The 12,021-nt window shown below is 46.0% G+C and overlaps 1 protein-coding gene across 1 annotated transcript in view; it reads right to left on the bottom strand.

Moving 5' to 3' along the window:
* The window catches only part of AP1S3 (adaptor related protein complex 1 subunit sigma 3), a 56,120-nt gene extending 46,398 nt beyond the window's left edge, over nucleotides 1–9,722 (bottom strand). The window contains exon 1 of the mRNA XM_039855277.1: nucleotides 9,564–9,722. Coding sequence (XP_039711211.1) covers nucleotides 9,564–9,566 — 3 coding nt within the window. The 5' untranslated portion in view covers nucleotides 9,567–9,722. The remainder of the gene's footprint in view (nucleotides 1–9,563) is intronic.
* Nucleotides 9,723–12,021: the final 2,299 nt, after the last annotated feature.

Genomic DNA, 12,021 nt, shown 5'->3' with positions numbered 1-12,021 from the left:
GTGAGAGCCAAAAAGGATTTTTAAGATGATATCTCAGGCCCAAGCTCTTTTCACGTGACAGCTGAGGACATATCCTGGGAAGTTAGGGGACCTGGTGAAGGTCACAGCTATGGGCATCGCTGGGTACAGGGCCTGGATCCCCTTATCTTCCAGTTCAGCAATCCTTCCAAGCATTATGCTCTTTTTCAGTGTTTCTAGTGATGTTTGTCTTGTGCTGCTATTAAAATAAGCTTTCCCTCAAAAAATAAAACAGAATAAAAGCTTTTCCTCTGAAAACATCCATTAAAGTGTTGGAGGAAGAGAAGCTGGGGCAAACACACAGGATAGTGGGGGGAGGTAACAGCAGATGGGTTTTTAGAGACATACAAGGGAACCAACCCACTGGAGACAAAACACAGACACAGACACACACACACACACACACACACACACACACCCCTAAGTACACCTGCAAATTCAGTAACATATTTGCTGCTGCACAAGAGGCAGCTCATCTCCAAGCACCCACTGGAATGAGTGAGGGCCCCCCCGCCCCTCCGCCTCTCTGGACAAGACCCGAGGCACTTTCACCTTATTCCCCAAATGTAAGAAATTAATATTTACTTTTAACTCTAAAAAAAAAAAAAAAAAAAAGTTTGTCCTTTTAGTTATCTGGAAAGTTCCCCTTTTGAGAATTTCATTCCTGATAATTCTGGGTAGATCATTTCTTAGTCGGTGGACTGGAGGGCTGAGGGCGGGGGGCGGGGCAGAGGGGGGGAGGGTAGAGATGGGAGAGTCAGCAAGAAACCTGCTCCTCACAGTAGACCCTGAGCAGGGTCTGCTCCAAGACACACATTTCCTTAAACCGCCTTTCTTTACGGTCTCCCCATTACCATACCCTTCCCACTCACGCACACACATCCACACACATACACATGCATGCACACACACACACACACATGCACACTCTTCTCTGAATAGCTGAGGGCAGGGGGGCCCACCCTTCGGGGTTCAGCCCAATGCCTGTCCCTCCCCTGAGCCCTACCATGTCCTCCTCCACGAATTCCTGCAGCGACTCTATAATCCGAAGGACACGCTTCCCAGCTTAATTATCCACCCCCGTACTCAGGCTAGGTTTGCTATGCATGTGAAAAATTTCTTCCCAACACAAGTTCCTTGTGATCAGAAAACAGATCTTATACTAGTGGGTTTTTCCCTTCGAATAACCTCCATGGTAAGAACGCAAGGATTAGCAAGTCGAGGAAGAAACCCTGAAAAGTGATTTGCATACTATTTCTCCATTTATCATTTCCTCTAGACAGAATTATCGATTTAGAAAATATCAACGATACCTGTTAGTTGTTTAATTTTGTCTTATCATAAAATATGCCTCTAATGAGATTTGTCTCCTGGAGTCTTCTGAGACACAGCCTGGCCTTTGGTTCTGTTTCAGATCTTTTAAGGAGAATAAAGATACTGGAAACAGAGGGTGGATGTTCCAGGCAATTTTCAGCGTGACTTTGAATGCAACATTAATAACTCAGGACTCTATTCATATTTCATAGTGATGCTTATTTGATCTTTCCCAATGTGATTTTTTTTTTTTTTTTTGTGATCAGGAACAACTTTGTTTAAGAGGCTACACTTAAATATGCTAAACTCAGCACCCTGCATGACAATGACCACTTAAATGCTTATTAAGAACTTTCATGTTCTTACAGCAGCCTTCTGAGCATTCATTAAAAATCTGTCCCCGAGGCCTTGACAAGAATATTGTGAAGAAAATAACAACAGGTGGGAGATGGCATATCCATCACACTCTTTAAAGTTCAGGTTCGATCTGAGAGACAGACTTGCCTTGTTTTATAGGCAAGCCTCCCATAATTGCTGATATAGACTCAATTACCTGGATTCTTAAGGTACTGAAATCATGAGGCCAAATGGACTTTGAAAGGTCGGACTCATACACAGTACACTGAGAATTGAGAACTTGACACCTTAGTAAAGAAAGTGAAGGCAAAGGCCTGCTTAAGAAATAAAACGAAAAAGTACACATACATGGAGTTTTAAATTACCTTTTGAAAAAATGTGGTATTAGGAAAACCTAATAACCTAATAGTTCCAGTCTATGACATTTTGCTGCTTTATTTCATCTGTTCAAACAAATTCCTCAAACAGGAAAAAAAACACCTTAGGAACCATTTTTTTAGTTTTTTGTTAGCTTTTTTTCTATTTCTCTTGAAATAGCCTCGCTAACATTTATGGAATGTATTCCAGGTGCCAGGGCCTGTGCTAACAGCTTGAACTGGATTCTTCGATTCAATCCTCAGGGAACCTGAGGAAGTGGACCTGATTATGAAAGGGAACAACAGTGTCCACAGTCACAGAGCTTACACACCGGGGCCCGTGGTGTCTGCCTCACCCCATTCCATCCCCAGCCACAGCAACCCGGGTGCACACCCCACACCGGCCTTTAGACGTGAACAGGCAGAGGCCTGATGAAAACCTGTGCAAAACACTCTGTGTGTCACACAACAGCGATGTCTCTTCTGAAAGCATGTTCTGTCACCTGATGAAATTCTGACACTTCTCTGAGAAGAAACATTAACTCTTTTTCAGGTCTCATAGCTTCACCTACACGACGAAAAATTGCTACCTTGATTTTTTGTTTTTTTTTTCCCAAGGGAGGTGAGGGAAGCTAGGGTGTGCAGCAGACGCTGATATTGGGGGCAGAACAACTCAGTGATAATCTGAATCTGATACTAGATTCGATGAGTCCTTTCTGACTCCTTCAGGAATGTGACTTCTTAATCCTGCTGGAATGTTCAGCTGTCTACTGAATGCAGATAGGCCCACCCCAGATGATCTGACAAACATCTCTGTGCTTTAATAGTTCAGTCCTGGGAAATGACTAGAAATATTATTTTACCTTGTGACCAAAAGTTTTCAGAGTCACTGAGGTGAGAACAATGCATCACATTTTTTCCCCCTCAGCTATTCTCAATTATCATACGAAAGCAAGGTATAATTAGAAGTCCTGGAAGTCTGGCCGAGAGCCCAAGTTAGAGAGAAAGAAAAAGAGAAATCGCGTGCACGCGTGTGCGTGTGTGCATGTGCATGTGTGCGTGTGCACGCGTGTGTGTGTGCGTGTGTGTGTGAGAGTTTTAAGGGAATTTCTGCTACCATCCCAATTCCAGACCCATCCGAGCTTAAGAAAGTACAAAATACAGAGAAAAACAAAACAGTTTTGCTGGAGAAGTAATAGAAATAACAATATTTAAAAAGTCATTTTTATATCATTTAAAAGGTATTACATTCAAATAGAAATTATTGGAGCGTCTAATAGAACATGTAATAAAAGTGAATCTTTTTACCACTCCAGTTCCTTAGACCCCGTTCTAGAAACAACGCTGTCTCTTGCATATTTTTCTGGAAGTTTTGTTTATATATTAGGCAGAGCTGTCTGTTTATTTTACACAAATGGGGGAAGAATGTACAGGCTCCAAGCTGACAAGCTGTGCCACACCTGGATGAACAGAGCAGACCCGGGAGCAGCTTAGGGAGTCATTGTGTCCTGTACCCAGGGCTCCATGAGAACTTGGACAGAGGCAGCGCCTGCAGCAGAAGCACTGATCTGAGACCAAATTCTGAGAGATGCTCCTGAACTCCGTGTTCATTCAGAACTGGTTCAGGAAGTGACCGTGCAAAGGCTGTGCCAGCTGAAAGAATGGCCCTGCCTCCTCAGGCCAAGAAGGGATGGAGGTAGCAGGGCCTGAGTTTGCCCCCAAGGCCAGCACGATTCCCTACTCCACATGCCCCAACTAGGTCCCTAACCGGCTTGTCTCAGAACTGTCTAAAACTTCTACAAAGTAAAAAATGAGATGATGACTCACCAAAGCTTTATAGTGCAACCCTCTTCTCTGTGCTTGATACAAAATATTTAGAAAGTTTACAGGACTTCCCACCAAGAACATGAGTTCCAGGGGAAGGGAGTTTCTGGCTTGTCGGGCACTATCTCTGGGGACCTTTCTGTGGGCATCAGAGCCCTGGGTTCAGAAGGGCACCACACTTGGTTCAGTGCTCTGCTGTCATCACCTGTAAATTCTCAATAAACTCTGAACAAGGGACCTTACATTTTCATTTTGCATTGGGTGTCCCAAATCATGGAGCCGATGCCGCCTGAACACTCCCTGTAATAGGGCAGGTGTCCGACATATTTGTCAAATATACAGAGTGAATTAATGGAAGCTGCCTTAGAACATGGGTCAAGAACTACAGCCCTCATCTGTTTCGGTAAATAAAGTTTCATTAAAACACAGCCAAACCCATTTGTATCTGGTCCATGGCTGCTTTCACTCTACAACGAAAGAGCTACATAATGGTGACAGAGTGTAGAGCCCGTAAAAATTATTCTGACCCCCGCCTTAGCACACGCAAATGTTTCTACCCCAATAAGTGTAACAGCAGAAAAGGCAGGTAGCATTGTGAGACTAGAGGGTTAGCCTTAAGCAACTAGCCATAAACGAGCTATTTCTTAGGTTTTTTACCTTTAAAATTTATGTGCATGTTACATACTGGACCTGTATAGATTTGTGTTTTAATGTAAGAAAACATATTTTTTAATCTAAAATGATCTGGATGAGTCTTGTTCATCCGCAGAGGTTTCCCACCTTTATCGGGATGAGTGTACAAAGGCCACAAGCCTCTCAGTCTGCAAACCATGGCCCTGGTCCCACCTCCTTCGGAGACCCGTATGGGAGGAAGGCTCCTGAAACATTCGCGTCCACTGAACCTTGCCACATACCCATCATTCTTATCGGCCCAGAAGTCCTGCTAGACGAGATCCAACAAGGACATGAAAAATGGAATCCCAAATGCCCTTATTCTTGACTGAATGTACTTCAGGTGTGCGGTCCATCTCACTGAGAGACTAATGAGTGATTGTATTATTTTTCCCCCTGGCGGTTTCCAGAAACTATTTAGAGAGAGCTATTTCAGAACCCAGCTCTACCTGTCTGAAAGTTTTCACACTTGGGACTTTATTGGAGACTTTTTGAAGCCCATCTTTCGCATAATGGTCAATGGCCTTTCATTTCTAACTGAAACAGTACTCTTTCCACCGTTAAAATTCTTAATTTATCCTATTAGCAGCCACGCGATAAAACACATTTTCTCCAGCTAGTCAGGGAGCTGCCAAGACAGCTTAATATAAACCACTGAGAGAATTTTAGAGAATTTCGAAAATTTTAACTTGCCTCTTGCACATCCCCAGATCTGGAGGCTTTGAATGGTGGAAAGGGCATTTCTCCTGGGTAAATAAATGGCCTGGACACCGGGGCGGAGACAGAATTCACTGGAGAAGAACAGGATATACCAGCTACGGAGATTCTGTGAGGGGCGGGGATGGGCCCCAGGGAGGAAGCAGCCCCACTGATGTCTCCGGGGGAATCTCTGCCTATAGCAACAACAAAATACAGTTGAAGGAGTTTGTTTCTGTTTCAGAATGGTTGTCAGAAGGGAGAGGGGTGATGGGTGAAAAAGGCAAAGGGGAGTAAGAGGCACAGACTTCCAGTTATACAATAAATAAGCCATGGGGTGTAATGTACACACCAGTGAACATAATCAATAATATCATAATAACTTTGTATGGTGACAGACGGTCACCAGACTTAGTGACCACATAGCAGGTGTACAAATGTCAAATCACTATGTCGTACACCTGAAACCAATATAATATCGTATGTTAACTATACTTCGATTTTTTTTTTTAATTGAAGGAATGATTCATGGAGATGTCAAGAGCTTATCTTTGGAGACTCTTAAAGGGGTTTTGTTTATTTGTGTGTGGTAACTATCTACTACATCTGTTCGTAATGAAATAATTCATGGAACCCAAAAGGACTGACATTGAAAATACAGTGTGGCAAACACACAGTCTACTGGCCAGACCCTTCCAGCTGTTGTTAGTAAAATGACATATAAAAATTATAAGCTGTTGTCAGTATTTGCCACAAAAACCAGTCAGTAATGGGAAACTCAAAAGTAACAGTCCTGGCAAGGGGTAAATACTAGTGTTGTAGGGAGACCTGTGGGAAGGGCCTGCTGCAGGTGAACCCTCTTGGGACAATTGAACGTCACAGAGGGTCACTTCCCTCCCTCATTCCCACCCCCATCTCCCCTACACCAACTACTGGCCAGTAGCCCAGACCAGGCCTCAAGAGAAGGAAAGTGCTCATTACTATAAGACAATTTCATGCACAAACTGGAATTTAAACTGCCAAAATAACTACACACTGCATACAATTCACTTAAGCCTCAGACAATAAAACTGATATACTGGGGGGTGGGGTGGGGGGGGAGTCCTGGGAGGACCTACAGGTTCTCAGTTAGGGTTCGCCGCCCTCACCCTCCCAACTCCTTCTCACCTTTCCTATTCGTGTGTAATACAATGAGATGACAATGACCATGGGAAACCGAATTATCTGATTTAGAAAGGTACACTGATGCTGTTTCAAACTAACATAATTCTGGTAAAGAAACAGCTCAGCAGTTCAGCTTGGGAAGGTCTCGCTCTCTAAAGTAAGAGTTAAAATCACACCAAAAAAATCTTTGATGATTTTAGCACAAGCGTATCTCACTTCAGATAAAGAACATACATTATAAGACCTGGACTGCAACACAAGAAGATGATTAGTCATATTTCAAAAGGGGTTGCCCTTGGAGTTTCTTTCAATGGGTACTTCCCCTATTTTGTTCACAATGTAGTTTTGAAAGTCATCTCAGCTTGTCGGAAGCACATGCACTGCATAAAACAAAGTCTGCTTGCATTTTTATTAATGGTGTCCCCAAAGCCTTTCTAACTTCACCCTATAAATCCTCACTGTTATCTTATTATAGTGAAAAAAAATAAAATAAAGAAACAAATTTTTAACGATCCTTCTTCCATCAATATTGTCAACCATTCACTAGTAAATTCTTCCCAGCAAAATGTTTAAGTGCACCGGGCTCAGAGCCCCTGAAACACAATAACCCTCGCATTATTTTCCGAGGCAGAGATTTCTAAAACAAAGGCAGAGTGCAGAAGTACAAAGCTGATTCAAACAGTAGGATCCGACACAAATCCAACCCCAAGATGCACAAGGTATGAAATGGAATCAAGAGACATTTCCTGGTCCGGTAAGCATCTTCCAGTTCCCTAGAGTAAGAGTTGGCAAGCATCATTAACAAAGCCAGAGTCACGAAGTGGCCCTCACCTAAACGCCTACGCTGTGGGTCAACAGGGAGGGCTACGTATCTTCTCTACCACGTGACAGTAAAAACAGATGAGACATCACAGTCACTGAGCACTTACACTAGGCGAAGCTGCTCTATACACTTTCGTTGCACAGACCCAAAGAACCTGTCTGTGACTCCTTCGCACTCTTAAAAATAGACAGACCCAAGGACCTTTTGTTTATGTAGATTGTATCCATTGCTATTTACTGTGACATATTTAAATGGAGAGAAATTTTAAAAATTTATCAATTCGTTTTAAAAAGTAATAAAGCTATTATACACTGACAAATAATTTTGTTATAAACAATAACAGTATTTTCCAAAGCAAAAAAAAAAAAAAGTGAGGAGAGTGGCACTGTTTTACATTTTGGCAAGTCTCCTTAATGTCTCTCAACAGGACAGCTGGACTCTCCTAGCTGCTTCTGCTTTCAGTCGGTTCCACTACCCCAAGGTCATATTAGCCTCAAGAAAACTCCATGTGTAGTTGCCTGGGAATGAACATGAAAAGGGCAGATAACCTCATGTGCTATTGTGAAAACAGTCTGGCCTTGTGGACCTCTGAAAAGCTTCAGAGATTCCAGGTGTACCCAGAACACCCTTTGAGAACCCGTGCCTTATGAGTTTGGAATAATTATTATCTCCATTTTACAAACGAGCAAGCTGGCATAGAAAGGCCAATGAATTGTCCAAGGGCACACCGCTAGAACAGGCCGGAGCAGGTAAAAGGCAAGGAGCAAACTACTTACCCCATCTGGTTGTTGAAAGGATTGATCGAGATCATGAATGTAAAGCTTGAGCATCCCCACTTGGCCTCTACCAAGTGCTCAACATTGTCAATACTCCCCATTGGGTGAGGCCTGGTGGAAAAGCTAGGAAAACGTCGTGCATTTTTGATCAACCGATCATATGACACCAGCGAGAAAAAAATAAAACACAGCAGGTGCTATCTGGAGCAAGGACCCTGCCTCAGCCCTGGGGACGGAAACAGTCTTTTGCAACTCAGAAACTCCAGGACCTCATTCCACCCTCCATTAGGTACATGATGCTGGTGGGCTGCGGGCTCTGTCACCTTGTTCCTTGGGAACCCTGAGCAAGCCAAGGGAACTGCTCCATTAGTTACAGCTTCCTTTTTGCCCCACGCTGTACTTACAAGGAACCCTCAACAAACAACAACTAACTGCACCTCTAGTCTGTGCAGCCAAACTTCTCCTAGAAGCTGGCATCTGTGGTCTTCCTGACCAGGGGCTCAGCACTCCAAGGCTCTCCTTGCCCATTAACTTTCTTAATCCAGGTGGCCCTTCTGTGTCTGCCTGCAGTGGGTCACTTGAGCCACAGCATGCAAGTCACTTATATTCCTTCTCGGATTAGGGAAGTGAGCACACCTGGGGAAGTGGGCCTGGTGCAGTTCAGGCCACTACACTCTCAAAACACTACCTGGACAGAAGGCAAGCCTAACAGGCACCTGAGCTGTTGTTTCTACCCAAGGGCAGTCACCAGGATGTGTCACCTGGAGCACTGCAACTGGTCTTCTGTTTCCACTTTGACACCCCTGCTCACTCACACACACGCTCACGCTCACACACACACACGTCTACTTTCCACCAACGCCAAAAGGATCTTCTAAATACATAGAAGGGATGAGGTCAGCTCTCCCGCTAAAACCGTCCAAGGCTCCCTCCACTCAGTTGGAATAAAAACCAAACTCCTTAACTTGGCTCATAAGGCCCTGCCTCATCTGGCCCCTGTCCACCTTTCTTGCTACCAGCAAGGGTGTCTTCTCTCTGGCCTCTGCGCTCTCTGCTCCCACCCCCCGCAGTGGTCCTCCGCACTGCCGACAGCTCAGATGTCACCTCCGCCAAGAGACTTTCCCTGGGTGCCCACCCTGCGGAGTTGCCACCGCTCCATCCGGTTGTGTTTGAGACTCCAGGGCACTTTGTCTCGGAAGTTAACTTTACATCACTGGTCTATTACACGTCTCCCTCCCTCCACACCCTCCTCCTAGAACGTGAGCCCCGAGAGCTGAGGCTCCACCAAGTCCCTCGTGACATCCCAGCGCCCGGCACAGTGCCTTGCACAGGCTAAGCGCTCAGCAAACAGTGACCGAATGAATGAAGCAGCAGCGCCCGGGGTCCGCGAGGGTCCCAGGCTGGCGTCCCTGGTGCCCCGCTGCGTCCGGGCGGCTGAGCCACAGGCGCGCGCGGGCCGGGGGTACCCGGGTGGGACGGGGCCGCTCCCCCACGGGGCCGCAGGTGCCAATAGGGAGCGTGCACTCCAGGGTCAGCGCCACCGCTCCGATCACCCACACTCACCATAGTGACGGGGCCGCCACCGCTCCTGCCCGGCGAAAGGCGAGCGGCGAGTGCGGCGCACACGAGCCCGAGAGCCCAGCGCAGGAGCCGGCGCGGCCGACAGGTGAGGCGCGCGCCTCAGACCATGGCTGCCTCCCACAATGCCCTCGAACCGAAAGTTTGCAGATTTCTCTCTCTTGCCACTGCCTCCTCTCCCTTTGCTTCCTTTCTTCCTTTTTCTTCTTTTCCCCTCAAGGTTTCTTCCTGCTCTCCTTCCTCCTTCCCTCGTTTTCCTTTTTCCTCTTTCTCTCTCTGCTGTTCCCTTCTCTTCCTTCCCATCTTCCTTCCTTTTCCTTTTCTCCACGGTCTCCACATCTTGCTTTCCTCCTCTTTCTTCTTTCTGTCTCCCTCCCCTCGTGCACTGCTCCCCACTCCCCAGGTGCAGTTGTCTGTTTTAGATGTCAGGCGTGGTTACAGCAGGTGTTATCCACTCCAGGCAGGCAGCACTGCCGGTGTGCCCTGGTCTGCTCACCTGGAGGCTGCCTGCTGAGGCTCAGGAGTTATCCTGAAACCTCTATGGTTAAGAGGCCTGAGGTTGTTTGATTCTGTTGGAATGTTATTTATCTATCTATTCAGCACACCTTTATCAAACCCGGCAAAGAGATTTCCCCCATACACTTACGAAAGTACCAGAGGCTGTCTGATCCTAAATCGCCTCGGGAAGGTAGCGTTTGCCCCGGCCTGAGCTAGAAGTGATTTCTTGCCTCCAATTTCTGTCGTCATATCTATAATCTTATATTACTTACACATATATAACTGCAATCAAGACGTTGGTCATTTTAAACAGGCCCGGTTTGGAGAGGTCTCTCCCAAGACTGACACGGAGCCTCCAATCTTTTTCCATGGCTTGAATTTTCCTAAGTTTAGAATTTTTTACTTGGAGCATTCGGAGTCCCCAAACCTTCAAGTTACAAGCAGAGCCGAGTGCATATTTATGTCCCTTTGGGGGGAAATCGGTTGGTTTTATCAAATACTTAAAGAGGCCTGCACCCTAAAAAGGTTAAGAACCTTGGCCTGGGTGGTCCTTGAAAGCCAAAATAGGTGAAGGGCATTCCCAGGGTCTACCGTGCACCTTCTGTGGGCGGTGGGCCAGCTCATGACCACAAGCAAGGGACGCTCCGTCTACCCATGCACCGATGCCACATTCATCAGTGACAAGCCCTGCAGAAGAAACACGGGGCTGCCAGCCGGGAACGAACGAGCCCGTCCTTCTTCTGAAGCTTATAGTCTCTTATAGGACAACGAATAAAAAACAAGTGAATAAATACCAGGAAGTAAGAGGAATGCTAATTAGATGAGAGGATTACAAGGATGAGTGCAGGTTGCTGGTATTGGCGCAGGGGAAGACACGTTTATTAGCTGGGGGCGGTTCAGAGAAGGCTGCCACCGACCCCACGCACCGCAACCCCCGCTTTCCCAATCCTCCCCACCCCCCATCCCACCCTGAAGGTAACATGAGACCTGGAGATGAGAAGCCAGTGCTCAGAGAGAGAGGAAAAGAGCTGTCCTTCTCAAAGAACCCCAAACAAAGCCTCTGGGGCTGGAGTTAAGTGAGGGAGGGTAGGAGAGGTGGGCAGGAGCCAGACGGCGATGGGTCCTTCCTGCATTAGGACATCCTACACCGAAAGCCCCCAAGGCAGCGACGGCTTCCAACTTTAAGGTTCTCAAAAAGCTCAAATGCCTTTATGCCTTTGATTTTCAGTTGCTACACCCCTCCTGATGGCTTCTGCCCCTGGTGTATAGCATCTGCCAGAAGTCTGGAAGAGGATTATTTAACAATCAAACTCCAGGCAATGGAGCGAGTTTGACTCCTGACAGATTATCCACTTACTGTGAATTTAGAAGAGCTGCTTTCTAAACCCCTAAATATTCACCCAGGGTGCGTTTTCTCCGCACCTGGGACCTTTAGGGCTCCTTGTACCTAAGTAGGATCTAACCGTTGTGCCTCTCCACCTTTCTAACTTCAGGGCAGGGCTCAGCCGTGTCCCACGTTGATCCTATGAAAAGCACCAGAGCCTTCTGCTTTAAAGGTTTTATTGCTAGTGGAAAGAGATGAGAATTGTAAAGGTGAGTTCTAAAGCTAAAGACGATTAAGTAAAAGGTTAAAGCAGGAGAAAGTTCCCTGACTCATGACCTATGGTAGGGAACATTTGATTAGAGAATGAGGGGAGTTTAACTTAAAAACTACTAGCATCTTTTGCCTCCCCTTCCAACCTGAGATGGGCCGTGGACACTCTCCTAGGCTTCTCTCCCTGGTGTTCTTCCCTCTGGACTCTCACATCACACCCTAGATCACTCTCAGGGCTGGATCCTTCATATAGGTTATCTTGTCGGGCTGTCGAGATGACCTATATAATTCAATACATGGTTTGCAAATATTTTCTCTAATTTTGAAGGTTGCCTTTTTATTTCGTTGATT

This window comes from Pteropus medius, unplaced genomic scaffold, assembly GCF_902729225.1.
Source record: "Pteropus medius unplaced genomic scaffold, Ma_sr-lr_union100, whole genome shotgun sequence".
NCBI lineage: Eukaryota > Metazoa > Chordata > Mammalia > Chiroptera > Pteropodidae > Pteropus > Pteropus medius.
This window is presented reverse-complemented; position numbering and strand designations above follow the sequence as displayed.